At 36.4% G+C, this 15,934-nt stretch overlaps 1 protein-coding gene across 4 annotated transcripts in view; it reads left to right on the plus strand.

Annotated features, from left to right (window-relative positions):
* The window catches only part of phactr2 (phosphatase and actin regulator 2), a 68,028-nt gene that overhangs the window by 5,105 nt on the left and 46,989 nt on the right, over positions 1 to 15,934 (plus strand). Inside the window, exon 1 of one of the 4 annotated variants that reach the window (XM_046868793.1) lies at positions 11,986 to 12,183. The exons of the other annotated variants lie outside the window; for them this stretch is intronic. Coding sequence (XP_046724749.1) covers positions 12,171 to 12,183 — 13 coding nt within the window. The 5' untranslated portion in view covers positions 11,986 to 12,170. Of the gene's footprint in view, positions 1 to 11,985; positions 12,184 to 15,934 lie in introns of those variants that run through there. 4 annotated transcript variants of the gene reach the window in all.

Here is a 15,934-nt window from a genome sequence, read left to right on the forward strand (position 1 = left end):
GACAAAATTAAAATTAAATAATAAAAAAAATAAAAATGTTTTGATGTTGATTAAACAATTAAATGATGGTCCAAGTTTGTGGACACCTGACTATCACATTACTAGGTGCTTTTAAACATCTCATTCCAGATCTGCCCACTATGTCATTATAATATCCTCCATTCTTCTGCAAATGCATTCCTCTAGATTTTTATGTGTTCCGTGAAGATTTGTGCTCATTCAGTCACAAGAGCATTAGTAAAATTACAGTAAATACTGATGTGGAGTGAGGAGGCCTGAGTTGCAGTCAGCATTCCCAATGGTGTAAACATAATGTGTTTCACTCCAGCCCATTCTCATGGCATTTCATGATATAGTCACATAATCTATTAATTCGTGTTCATAGATACAAATTTCCCTCTTTTTTTGTGTCACTGAGGACGACTTTCTATGTAATGTATTTCAAAATTTCTTTCTGCCACTGGATACACAGACACTGTATTGTTTTTTTCTCGTTTTTTATTGATTTTTTGATCTTGCAACTGCTGTGGCCGCCATCTTTCCTCGGTTATAAATATTCGCCCACTGGTCAAGGACGTCCTTCAGGACATGCTCCACCGCTTCTTGTTTATTCACCTGGACGACATAATAATCTTCTCCTGTTCTCTGGAGAAACACCGCCACCACGTATTTGCTGTTCTCACCCGGCTACTTCAGAACCAGCTGTATGGTAAAGCTGAGAAATGAGAGTTTCACGTGGCCAGCACTTCCTTTTTAGGCTTCATACTATCTGCAGGAATGTGCAGATGGCTCTCGCCCAGATTCTTGCTGTCAAGGAGTGGCCCTAACCCAAAACACAAAGACACCGACAGAGATTCCTTGTCTTCGGATACTTTTACCGCAAGTTAGACTGAGGCTTTAGCTCTATCGCAGCCCCCAAACATCAACTCACTTCCATTCGTCAACTGTTCTCCTGGAATCCCAAGGACGAACAGGTTTATTAGAAACTCAAAATCTGGTTCACCTTGTTCCGCCTGATCTGCCCAATCCATCGTTGTGATTCGTCATGAAAGTTGATGCTACAGACAAGGGTGTGGGGGACGTCCTGTCTCAGAGAGGTGTCACTGACAACCACCTCCATCCATGCGCCCTTTTTTTCCTGCCGACTTAAACCTGCTGAACAGAACCACTCAATCATGGACCGCGAGAGAATGGCGGCATTGGTTGGAGGGCGCCGAACACCCGTTCATTGTGTGTACGGACCACCATAACCTCGAGTATCTACGAGCGGCCAAGCGTCTCAATTCCCGGCAGGCCAGTTGGGGTCTATTCTTTGGACATTTCCACTTCACCCTTTCCTACTGCACAGGTTCTAAAAATGGCAAGCCAGATGGATAAGCGGGAAACCCCTAGCAGTATCCTTTCTTCGTCCGTTTCGGTCTCAGCCCTTCGCCAGGACATTGAATGCAAGGTGCATAGAGCTAAGTACTTCCAGTCATCCTATCCCTGACTGTTGTCCTGAGACTCAAATTCCCAGATCAGCTTCGCCTCCAGGTCCTCCTATAGTCACAGCTTTCGCCTCTTCTGCCATCTGGGTTTCGTTCGCACCTTAGCCCTCCTGCAGCAACGTTTTGGTGGCCCGCTATCGAGAAAGACTTTCGGCAGTTTCTGGGTGCCTGTCTTATTTGTACCCTGCACAAGACTCCTAGATCCTCCTCAGCCGGTCTCCTCTCTCCTCTGCTCTGGATTTTGTACTACCTCCTCTCTGTAATTGATTGGTTCTCCAAAATGGCCCACTTCATATCTCATCTGAAACTCTCTTCAGCCAAGGACCCAGTAACATCATGTCTGTAACATCCGGGGCCCACAATTCCCTGCAAACTTTTGGAAATAATTCTGTCACCTTATGGGCATCTCAGTCAGCCTATCTTTCGGTTTTCACCCCCAGACTAATGGGCAAACCGAAAGGCTAAACCAGGACCTGGAGACAGCACTTCGCATCCTTTGCTCTGATGACAATTTATCTTGTTCTTCACAAATAATTTGGGCTGAATATGCCCATAACACCCTTCTGTTCGCTGCTACTGGTCTCTCCCCCTTCCAGGCTGGCTCGAGTCATTATAGTGGCTGTTCATAATATTACCAAGCACAAGTTGATAATGTGTATTTGATCAGATGTACTGCAGCACAAGGTTATGTGATGTGATGTGATATGTGTTATGTGTAGGCCTTACTTAAAAGATATGTTTTAAGCTTAAACTGAGAGAGTGTCTCTAAACCCCAAACACTGTCAGGAAGGCTATTCCAAAGTTTATGAGCTAAATATGAGAATGCATAACCACCTTTAGTGGACTTTGCTATTCCAGGAACTACTAGAAGTCCAGCGTTTTGAGATCTCAAAGAGCGTGACGGATTGTAACATGTTAGAAGACTAGTTATATACATGGGAGCCAAACCATTTAGGGCCTTGTAAGAAAGTAGCAATAGTTTGTAGTCAATTCGAAACTTAACAGGTAGCCAGTGTAGGGATGATAAGATTGGGGTTATGTGGCCATATTTTCTCGACCTTGTGAGAACTCTGGCTGCTGCATTCTTGACTAACTGTAGCTTGTTTATTAATGATGCAGGACAACCACCTAGTAATGCATTACAATAGTCCAGTCTGGCGATCATGGCGGCAAGGACGAGCTTCTCTGCATCAGATATAGACAACGTTTCTTAACTTGGCAATATTTCTAAGGTGGAAGAAGGCTGTTTTTGTAATATGGGACTTTTACTGTTAACCTAGTTACAGTGCATCTTTCTAAATGCAAATTGAATTGCTGGAGCTTCTGTATTGGTTTTTTGGACAATGACCTTATCAGAATTTAATAAGAAAAAGTTATGCGTCATCCAATCTTTTAATTCTTTAACACACTTAGTTAATCTAGCCAATTGAGATGTTTTTCTTCTGTTTTTGATTAGAGTTATAGATGTGTCAGAATTAGTTCCAAGTAGAACCACTTTAGGGAGCTAAGAGCCCCCTCATTTTTTAAAGAACATGCACACAACATTGATGTAGGCACTTCCTAACTTCATTTCCACTAAAACAGCACACAACCAGTAGTGTAAAGAGTACCTGAAAATCATACTTAAGTAAATGTATAGATACCTTACTGGAAAACTTTATTACAAGTTAAAAGTCACCAATTATAATATGACTTTAGTAAAAGACTTTGAATCTGAGTATCTGATTTGATAAATTTTTGATTATTTTACACATATTCAACATAGGCTTAAAGATGCACTAGTCCTCAACACCAAGACACGTTAGTGAAAAGAAGTTGATTTTCCTAAAATACAAATCAAATTGTACACCTTAACACTACATTAACCATCAACACAACAGCATCTTCAACAAGCCAGAATGAAACAAGGATCTAACAAATCGAAAAAAAAAAAGACCAAAAAAAGCCAAAAAAAAAAGACAAAGAAAAGCAATTTTTTAAAAATGGATCTTCAACGAACAAATAAAATTACAGAATAATGTCACAAAGTAGAAGAACCATTAGTGTTCAATGGACAAATAAAATTAAAGTAACATATTTTAGATAAAGTAAAACCAAAAATTCAGAACTGAATGATTACAAAATGTTATTGGTAACAGTCATTATCAGTTAAAATACAGTGGAGTAAAACTTACATATATTAAATTATAAATGTAGTTAAGGTGAGAGTAAAAGTTGCTTATACCTTCGATACTAAGTAGCCTAAAAATAACTTAAGTACAGGAATGAATTACATTTACTCAAATACTTTACACTACTGCACAGAACTGATTGTTGTCTGGAAATGTCTAAAACACCTATTGTATTTTGCCCTTTTTTTCATAATGTGTTTCCCTGCAGTCCTAAATATATTTGTATTATATAACACAGATAAACCTGGTTCTGTATTTATATATCCCTCTGTACTTCATTTCACCCTTTTATCCTCCTATATGCTGATGTCTGCACTAAAACAAAACACTGTACTTAATGAATAAAAGATTATAAAAGAATGTTGGATTAGGAATAGAAACCTCAAGAGCCCAAACTCTTCTAAAGAGAATATAAATGTCACCTGCCCGGTGCTGACCTGCAGGGGCGGCAAGACACATCCCCGGTACATTCGAGCCTTTTTACCTCTCTCTGATGCAGAGTACTTCTTAAAGTGTGCCTACTCAATGTATGAGACATCAGGCGTGGGTGTTTTTCGCATAGGCTTAAAGGCCACATGTATTAGCTTGGCGACCAAGCCTTTCAGCTGTGATTACTTCACCACAGCTCACCTATGAGAATGACATTTATTGCCGTGTTCGCTATAAAAGAGATTATGAAGGTCGGTTTGAAAGAATTTTGAATTCTTCAAGGAATTTTTCCTCTTGAGATATTTTCTCTCGTGCCTGTTATATGATTGTAATTTAGTGATTCCTCAGTACTTTGAGTTCATAAAGAGGTTAATACAAAGATTATACATTATTCATGAAAGATATACAGTATTTACACCAATCAGGAATACCATGTAAACCACAGACAGGTGGCATTAATAACATTGATTATCTCTAAACATTGTCACCTGTCGAGGGGTGGTTTATCTAGGCAGAATTTGAAGTTGTTGAAACTGATGTGTTTGAAACAGAAAACTTCAACATAAGTAACTAAAGGACTTTTACTAGAGTCAGATTGTGATAGCTTTATGACTGGGTCAAAGCATCTCCAAAGTGGCAGATCATCTGGGGGTTCCTACTATGCAGTGGTATGAACCTTTCAAGAGTGGTCTAACTCTTGAAGGAACAGCAACAGGGTCATGTGAAGATCACAAATTTCAGGAAATGTTAATGCTGTCTCTAATAAGCAGGTACCAGAACACACGGTTTATAACAGCTTGTTGATTAGATTGCTGCATAGGAAAATATAAGCCTCTTGTCTTTTTATTAAAATATTTCACTAGATGGTTTAATTTTTCACTTGGGAATGTTTATAAAAATACAAAGAAGAGTTATGTATGGATTATGTAATGTATACTAAAAACAATATGATCAATATGCATCTTAATTATTTACATACTACTATTTTTAATTATGTAGAGTGAGTGTGACCCGTATATAAATTATGTACATAATCCAATTTTGCTGTAAAACCACACAAGGATGTTGGCACAGACAGGAAGAAGTGACTGTAATATTAAATAGGAATTTTGAGTGGGTTTGTCAGTATGCAGGATTTGATTTGATTCCAGGTTTAAATATACATGATTATGTCATTATCACATCACATCACATCACATCACATCACATCACATCACATCATCACATCACATCACATCAATTACATTACATCATATCATATCATATCATATCTCAGTACAACTCAATATGCTGAGCAATGTGCACATTTAAATAATTGAAACTCAGAGATTTTTTTTGTTGTGAACTCAAGTGAAATATGGCTAGTTGGTATTATTTTATATATAATATTTAATATTTATAAGACAATAATATTTTTTTAGCTCGCTTAACTGACACTTCTGTAGCAATCTGTCAGCACCAATGCAGAGCATTACAGACATGAAAGACTTTATAACATACAAAATCACAAATGCAGCTGCCTGTTTGCCTTTACGTGTTTGTGCCTCAGAGCCGCACAAACAGACTAAAGAATAGCTTTTTTCCAGTTGCTGTTACTACACTGAACAGCTGATAATCATACACTGTCAGAATACACTAGTGCATTGTCACTTTTCTGGGATTTTATTTTGCACTGCTTATCCACTATGCATTTTTGCACCATCCATAACTTGTTTATTTCCGTACTACTGTTTATTTAAATTCAAATTTAATTTGTCACATGCACGTTCATACAGAGTATGACATATAGTGAAATGCTTTTTACGACTGTCCAACTTGTAAACACGAAAGAAACAATAGAAGATAAAAAAAAAAAAAATACAAGAGTAAATAAATATTTCACCCATATTTATTCTGTATATTCAATTCAATTCATTTCATTTTTATTTGTGTAGCGCTTTTAACAATGAACATTGTCTCAAAGCATCTTATTCATTTTTATCACCACATTATTTGTGGTGATAAAAATGAATAAGATGTTCTTTATAAGTGTAAGTTTGTCCTCGATGAGCAAGCCGGTGGTGGCTGTATCATATATACTGTATCATACAACATTTATAATTGTACATAACTATATCATGTCATTTGTGCTTGTTATCTCTCAACACCTACCGTATTTTCCCGGACTATAAGAAGCTACTTTTTTCCCACGCTTTGAACCTCGCGGCTTAAACAACGAAGCGGCTAATTTATGAATTTTTCCTGGGGTTTTCCCGGGTTCACAAGATTCAAGCCAAAAAACTGAGCCCCATAACATTAGACCAATAAAACTGCCGAACGGGTTCAGGTGAACCAATTAAAACTCTTTATATTAAATCAGATGCGCTCCCACTGAATCTGGCCGCAGCACATCATATATATGGATGATGTTCCTCTGATGTTTGACCTGCCGCTCACTCGGACTGGCAACAGGAAAGGAGAATCATTCATCACGCTGAAAACAACCGGGCATGAAAAAACGCACTTCACCTGTGTTCTGAGCTGCACGGCATCGGGAGAAAAGCTTCACCGATGGGATTTTTAAACGCACAACGATGCCAAAAGAAAAACTCCAGAGAGAAATAGTTGTGAAAGGAAGCAGGAAGACAGTGAACAATGACTTTCTTCGTCGGCTACTGTTTAGATACAAGCCGTTGTAACGCGTTGAGTCTGGGTGAAGGGAGAGCTCGCTAACTCCAGTTGCAACGGAAATCATATAAGCACAGACAGGTTTTCAAAACTCATGCTTTTTTATTTTTCTTGGCAACAGCATTATGGGTTAGTCAAAGAAACTTAGAAATGAGCATCAGAAAATAATAAGGACATATTCCTCAGTCTTGCACACATGCAGTAATACCGGAAAATGCGGCGGCAGGCTATTCCCAAAATACCGCTATGCTCTTAAAGAAGCCACAACATATTTCACCCGTTACACCATGTAACAGACACTGTCTATGACACTCTACAATGTAGACACCTGCGGCTTATTTATGTTCAAAATAAAAATCTTTGTAAAATTCAGTGGGTGCAGCTTATATATGGGTGCGCTTAATAGTCCAGAAATTACGGTATGTGCAATCGTTGCACAGTATATTGTATATCAATACATCAATAGGCTACCAATGCACTTCTGGTTAGATGCTTACTGCATTTCATTAGCTCTGTACATGCACCTTGCACAATGACAACAAAGTTTAATCTAATCTAATGTAATCTAATCTTTATAAACAAAAGTATGTGGACACCCTACCATAAGATTCATTTGTGCTTTTTGAACAGCTTCTTCAACATTTCGTCCCTATTTGCTGTTGTAATAACTTCCACTTTTTTAATAACTTCCACTTTCACTCTCAGGAAGATGTTCCACCAGATTTTTAAGTGGGCTCATGAAAATTTAAGGGAATTAAGGGCATAACAAAGTCAGGTGCTGATGTAGGGTAAGGAGGCCTGGTGAGAAGTCAGCGATCCAATTCATCCCAAAGATGTTCAATACAGTTGAAGTCACAGCTCTATAGCAGGCCACTCAAAATCTTTTATTCCAACCTATGTAAACCATGTCTTCATGGAGCTGGCTTTATAAACATAGGCATTGTCATGCTGAAACAGGTTTGGGTCTCCTAGTTCAAAAGAAAATTATATGCACCACATCCAAAGGCATCCTATACAATTGTGTGCCAATATTTTTTGTAAATATGCCTAGATTAAAAGTTGTAGATTTGTACATTTTATTTAAGGTTGAATAAATAAAATAATAATCTAACAGAGTTGAGTTTGAGCAGAGGTGGCAAAAGTACACACATCCTTTACTTAAGTAGAAGTACAGATATTCATGTTTTAAAATTCTCGGGTAAAATTTGAAGGACTTCTTCTTCTTTTTCTTCTTGCGGCTGCTCCCATTAAGGGTCACCACAGCGGATCATCCCTCTCCATACCCCACTGTCTTCTACATCTGCCTCTTTCAAACCAACCACCTGCATGTCCTCCCTTACCAGATCCATAAACCTCCTCCTTGACCTTCCTCTTTTCCTCCTTCCTGGTGGCTCCATCCTCAGCATTCTTCTACCAATATACCCCATGTCCCTCCTCTGCACATGTCCAAACCATCTCAATCGTGCCTTCCTCACCTTGACTCCAAAACGTCCTACATGTGCTGTCCCTCCAATAAACTAATTTTCACTCACATACTTAAGTAAAAATTACCCATTACTACTCCTTGTTTTAGTGTCACGCTGGTAACTGGACCTCACATCACATTATTATTATTATTATTAATTATTATTATTATTATTATTATTATTATTATTAACCTTAATCGCTCATTTCCATCTGTTCTAAATGTACCATATATTCATACTTCATGTTTTTAATACTCTAAGCAACACGGACATGGAGAAATATGAATGCTTTATGCAAATGTTAAACCAAAATGTAAAACCAAATTCAACATAGAGCATGAAGACAAAAAAAAAATCTTGTAAATATTTTAAAGTAATAATGGTGGTTTAAATTACGTAAATCATCAATACACCAAACGGAACCTATACTATGTTTCCTCACGGACAGTTAATGAGGTGATACCGAAGAAACTGCACCTCTTCAAGTCAAGTCAAGAAGCTGTTATAATAATCATACCGATTTATTTTATGGTTTTATTTGATTTATGGTATAAATGATACTGATTTATGTAATCATACCCATTACATAAACAGTGAATATTTTTATTCGATGTGAATTGTGGTTTATGTAAAAGACATTGCGAGGTTTCTATACATATATTTATGTCTATGAGGCAAATATTCACTGATATTCAGGTTGTTTTATTTGTTTGTAAAGGGAGATGACATGGCAGAGAGCGCCCCCTGTCTGTTTACTTTATTTTACAAAAGCACAGCGTTTTGTTGTTATTATAAGTGTAAACAAATAAAAGTAGACAATTTACAGATTCGAATGATGAATTGTTCTTATCTGTACGATCAAAAAAATATAGTTATTTAAGTTCGTTTCGCCATTATGTGGAAAAAAAACACAAAACACCACCCAGAGGGTTAATTGTGTGAATCATGGTGGAATTGGCGTTTGATTTGAGACTTGAGGTGCATAATTAAAACACATTAAAACAAATAAAACAAATAAAAAATTTTTTTTGGTGGAGTTTATTTATTTATATTATCTCTAAGTAAAGAAAAGATGTCGTGAATACATGTATGTTGTGCTAAAGGTTTTAATTTAGCCTCTTTTATATTTAGGTATTTATTTATGTATTTATATATTTTTTTTATAAAAATGGTAAAACAGAATTGCGCGCTGAACTGATAGTGTGTTAATAAAATTTTGTGCCGTTAAAAAATAATTTGGGTTTGATTTTTGACAGCCTAATACATATATTAATACAAAAGGAATTAAAGATTTTGTTATCTAATGTGTCCCAGGCTCAACATCCACATATAGAACACAAGCAGAGAAAAGATGATGATAATGATGATAACGATGATGATAATCAGGTGATCAGGAATGTCTCTGTTCTCAGTCATGTTTACATCACTGACTCCCTCTCATCCATGTTAGCTTTACTCCTTGTTGATTTCTGCCCTGCTCATTCTTAGCTTTGTAAACTAGTCTACGTCTGTGGTGAGTGAGAGACAGGACTTTATACACCAGTAGATTGAAAAAACGCGCAATGACAGGAAATCGGGTTGATGGGCTGAAATCAGCATGCAGTAAAAATAAAAAATATTGACATTTCACCAAATGAATGGATCAAAACTAAAGTAATGAGCCTTTTTTAAAAATGTAAGAAGTAAACAGTACAGTTTTTTGTTTACAAATGTAATGAGTGAATGTAAAAAGTTGTCTGAAAAATAAATAGTGAAGTAAAGTACTGATACCAAATCTACTAAAGTACAGTAACGTATTTGTACTTCGTTACTTCCCACCTCTGGGTTTGAGCCACCAGTTATTATTTTCAAACAATATATATATATATATATATATATATATATATATATATATATATATATATATATATATATATATATATATATATACATACATACATATAAACAACTATTGCTTTGAAAAGTTTTTCACCCTTAGTTGGTCAACAAAAGATGTAATGTAACCAAACATCTCTGTGTGTGTGTGTGTGTGTGTGTGTGTGTGTGTGTGTGTGTGTGTGTGTGTGTGTGTGTGTGTGTGCGAGAGAGAGAGAGACAGAGAGAAAGAGAGAGAGAGAGAGAGAGAGAGAGAGAGATCTTTTTTAGTTTCTCCTTCACTATGTTCACTTATAAGTAGCAAACTGAAAACACAATTTCCAGGGTTTTGGTTTATTTTATTTTATTTTAATAATTTGTACATTTTTTTAATTCAGCTATAATTCATCCCTCCCAGTACTTGTTGATGAAGTAAAGGTGGACATGCTTAGTTAAAAAGTCCCAGTGTGGACCTTTAATATCTGGCACACTAACACACAAGATTGTCAGGATGTCACTGATCTCGCAATGCGATCTTAATGCTGGTTCAACAACCTGGGGACACTTAATGAATTGCTCTAAGAAATAGACTTTGTACTGTGACATCCACGTTTTACGAAACTCTTAGATCAGAGGAAGTTTATTTAGAGGATTATTACCCACAGGATATGAGCTAAAATGCTCAAACTCCAGAATTTTATTTTTGTCTGCAATCAGCCAATAAATTTTAACTGAGTTTACACTGTGGATTTTTATGTCGCTGAAAATTTGAGCAGCGTAACAATGCTTTTATTTTATTCCAGGCCAGATTTGCATAGAAGGAATGATTTAGCATGTAATCAAATTAGAGAAAATATGCACGGTGCATAGTAATCAGACGAGCTCACGTTTCTTACGTTACTTTTACTTTCTTTAATCCAGTGTATTGTATCTGTTATTAGAAGAACAGGCAGCTACTATTAGAAAACTATGCATGTTGTTTGATATGAAGGATATAAACTATTGCCACATGACAGCTTCAAGGTCTGTGGATCGATCCTAAGCATAGATTACCGCATATGTGGCGTTTGACATGTATTTCATATTATACATTAGTTTTCTTTGAGTTTTCTGGTTTCTCTAAAGCAATAGGTGGATTGGGTGTATGTGTGTGTATTTTGCATTGTGTGTAATCCTGCATTATGCTCAGTTTTCCCAGGATAGCCTCGGAATCTGGCATGACTGATCAGCAAGAAGATAAATTCCTGTAGATGAATGAACGTAAGAATTGACCAATAAAAATGACTCTGGATAGAAAAAGTATGTACGGCTTTACAAACATAGCTCCATTGACACTAGATCGCCCCCGCAAACCTGATACAGATCTTGCCTCTGCTTTAGTTTAATCATAAAAGCAAATACTAAAATACTTGGCTCATATGACTGCCAAGCCTCTAGGGGTAAGCTGCGATAGCTCCCTTTCGACCCCACTAATATCAGCAACGAAGATTTATGCTTTTTTTTGGCCAGGGTTTGGCGTCACATCCCGCTGCAGATAATAGACCGAAAAAAAATAGTGAGAGACTCACAAAAGTACCTATGACAAACGCTCAACTGAGGTGCTGCTTTAATGCTTTTAGCCTACAAGTCCAATCCCCTGAATAAAAGCTCCTGTTTTAAAGCTGTTTTAAAGTGGTTGTGTGTTGCTTAACTGTTTTCTGAATTGGCTCAAAATGAATGGACAAGAGAATCCTGATATTTAGCTTCCTGTTATTTAAACATAGACACCCTCCCACCACCACCATCCACCCCCAACCTGCCTCATTCTCTCTCATGGCTCTGGGCTGAATCTGAAAGCCCCAGTGGATTGGAAGGTCCCATTTGATGTTCTTATCCAGGCTAAGTCCGTTTGCTTTAATGGCTGTAATGGCTGTTTGTCGTCCTCAGTGTTCTTCCTGCTGCGCTCCACTGCAGTGAGGAATACTGTGCGAGTGCTGCGGGAGGGGCTGACAGTGGTGAGTGGAAGGGGATAGAGCGAGAGAGAAAGAGATAGACAAGAGTGAGTGAAGAAACACAGCAGCCAGTCACTGAAGCAATCGGTTTCTCTCCTTCCAGACATGGAGCATGCCTGTGAGTTGTTCATTTCATTCTACACTTGTGCATGTGCATACATGTGTATGTGTGTTTATATGCATGTGTGTGTGCATGATTGAGCATGCTGGGAAGTGTAATTCATAAACTTTGCTACTCTAGTGAGGTAAATTAAAGGTCAGGGAAGGTAACCAGTATAACATTGGAGATCTAATTCTGTGCCTGAATCCTACAGTGCTCTGGGATTCATTTCAACTGACATGCTAAAAATAAAATCAAGCTAGCACAGTGTTTAATTGTGGAATTAACCCAGTGACAAAATGCAACAGTATAAGATATCAGAGTTCGGATATATGATGCGATCAAAGGAGGTCGCTATACTTCTTGTCATGTCACAAGCCTATTCATTTATGATACTGTATCTGTAGCTAAGTCATATTGCAGAATACAGCATCGTTTGTGTGGGAATTGAGGGAAATCCCTTGACACTTGCTTCCGAATATACAGTGCATTTCCTCTTGTGTTCACTGTAATCAGTGTCGGTGTGTTTGTGAATGGCCGTGATGATTGGCTTAGTCAGTGAGCTTTCACTTGAGCGTTTGTCCTTCACTCTGTGATAAACCTGCAAGGACTGAGTATGCATATTAAGAGTCCCTGATATATTTGCAACACAAATTTGCAAAAGAAATTGGTTTTCAGTATTTGCGTATCCAGCAATGGGACAGGATGTTCCTAGTGAAGACAACGACACTAGTTTTGCTTGTTTTATTCAGAGAACAGTGAAGCAACATGATGACCATAATCCAATAAATGGCCAGTCTGAAAAAGTGTGATGTAGAACTATTCCTTAACATATATGGATTTGCATATACTGTATGTAATGGATAGTGAAGGATACTTGCCAGGAGTATGTATAGAACTGCCATTTAAAAAAAAGTTGAGAGATTAATTATAGAAATTGGTTAATTTTAACATGCAAGTAAGGGGGTTTGCAGTCCAGTGCTCCCAACTAGCTTGCAAACGTTTTTTCTTTACCTTAACACTATATGTATATATATATATATATATATATATATATATATATATATATATATATATATATATATATATACATATATATGTTTTAAATTTCAACCTCTTTTGTTTATTTGTATTATTTTGGCAGCAGTAAAATCTCTGTAAATGCTTTTGTTTTTATAATAGATTTTTTTTTCCTTTTCCTAAAGTGACGCAGAAATGTGCAACGATGAAAATAAATAAAAAAATTAAATATGACAATTTTATGTGATACAATCTTTTGAACATTGAGGTTGTTCTGACTCACATTTGACCTGTATCTAATGAAATGGATTTTACACTGCTGGTGTGTGTCAAATCAAAGAAATCTGCGTTTATAGGGAAAGATTGAAACTGTACATGTCTGCTTATACTTTTATGGGAATACTGATGGAACCTCGACAGTTCTTGAATGTTCTTGCCAGTATTCATTATATTGACACAGGTGTCTATATGGATGTCTTTGTAAGCTGTAACATTACATATTCCTTTTACATGAACAAGAAGACCCAAATCTGTTCCAGCATGACAATGACGCTGTGCACAAAGATACTCCATAAACATATGGTTTTCATAATATGGAGTGGTAGATTTCCCATGGCCTGCTGTAGAGCTCTGACTTCAACTCTACTGAACACCTTTTGGATGAATTGGAATGATAAGTGTATTGCCAGGTCTCCTAATCCTACATCAGTACCTGACTTTAACCTTCGTGGCTGAATGAGCACAAATCTCCACCATCACAATTTAAAATCTAGTGGAACTTCCTCACATAAGAGTGGAAGTTATTATAACAGCAAATGGGAACTGTTTTAATATGGAATGTTCAACAAGCACATAAAGTATAAATTTAACTGTCAGGTGTCCACAAACCTTTATCCGTATAGTGTATTAAAATCTTTACATAATTATTGCTGTTATGTTTTCATGTATTATATAAATATATCTTATTTTTATATCACTATCACCTAAATTTTATGTAATATAGGTGACAGTAATAGTGTGTTATAGCAAATGCTTTTTCTTCTGCAAACAAGTGGTGTACAAGAGAAATAAATACAAACAAGAGAAATACACAATCCCTGCTCTCTGGAACAATGCATAAGGATTAATTGCCCATTTAATAAGGTCAGATAAGCTACATATACATTTTAAAATGGATCTGTGGTCCAAAATATGGTTTAGATACAAGATAAAGGGATTCTCTGGCCGGGCTCCAGATCATACAGTGAAGGTAAAGGATATGAAGCATATGTAAAGGTTAAAAACAGCTAAAACACATTGGTTTTAAATCCATGTTCTACATACTCTTGTTACTCAAGGGTAGTGAATAACTGTGCATGCTCAACGGAGTAAATGTAATCCTCTGGTTTACTTTATGTCCACTCAATTCTTTCCTTTCTTTTACTTTGTAAGAGAATAGATAAATAATATGGGAATGATATTAGTTTTACATCCTATAATGGCAAGAAAATGGTATAATGGTGAAGAAAGCACTCTGGGGATGTTTCTGATACACATATTTAAAAGACATATTTGAAATACAAATTGTTATGGTTAGGATAAATGATGTGGTGACATGGAGATTGTTGTTCCTTTTTGCTTTACCAAATGTTAATGAAAGCCTTATGAATATTTTATCACCTTCTGTTTGTGGACAGTGGATGTCTGAATGTATGAGGGATTGATATGAAAAAAAAAGACTATTGCTACTATTTATTAGGGATATAAAAGACTTCACGTGATTCCAAAGGAAGTTGTACATGATTAGATGTTTGATTTTATACAGATGAAGTCATGAGGCCAGCTATGGAGAGCAAACCCGCTCCTAGACATTATTTAAAATAGCCATGAATTTGGAACTGTAAGACTATGTTGATCAAACTGCAGCAGTTTTTACTAGCTGGAGTTCTAAAAGCTAGCCAGCTGGAAAAAGCTGCTATGATCTTTTAGGTGTGCTGACCTTTTATTTATATGTGAGTGTGCGTGTGTGTTTGTACAGTACTTATTAACCAAAAAAAACCAAAAACTAAAGGAGCAGTATAAGTGACCCTCTGCAGATTATCTACATTTCACATTCGTTCAACTGAGAGGTGCTGATCATCTAATGTTCACTTTTTGTGTTTTCAAAATGCATCATTGTTAGATTTTTTGTTTATTACTCTATTTTTTTCCCCAGTTTTTTTCTTGCCAATATACAACTTCTATCGCATCGCTTAACAGTCATGCTGAGGAAGTATGAAGATAGAATAACAAAAATTACAACTTAGACTAGCAACACTTGAAGTCAGTAGAATTAAAGGCAAGTTTTATAAGCTTGTATTTAACTTTTCAAACTTAACAAAATAGTTTTCACATAAAGAAAATAGTATTATCAACTAGATAATACTCTTTTATAGCAGTAATTGTCTATCTGCACATGAGCTAGCTTTGTCGTTTCTATGGATTGAACTCCCCATGTAAAGTATCTCATCAAAATTAATACAACAGCCAACAATATATTTTATACCAATAGATTTTGTTTAATTATTAAAATTGCATGTGTTGTATTCGACACAGTTAGAAAAAAAGAAAAGCTGTTAGCCACAGCTTACTCAGTATTTATCTATTTACTTTAAATTACTCTACAGTTTCACATTTTGCAGGGTTTTTGGTATTCTTTGGCTCCTCATTACATGGCAGATACCAAACAGGCTCCTGCTTAATCCATAACAAATGAAACCATAGTTTTAAA

Source organism: Silurus meridionalis, chromosome 2 (assembly GCF_014805685.1).
Source record: "Silurus meridionalis isolate SWU-2019-XX chromosome 2, ASM1480568v1, whole genome shotgun sequence".
Taxonomy (NCBI): domain Eukaryota; kingdom Metazoa; phylum Chordata; class Actinopteri; order Siluriformes; family Siluridae; genus Silurus; species Silurus meridionalis.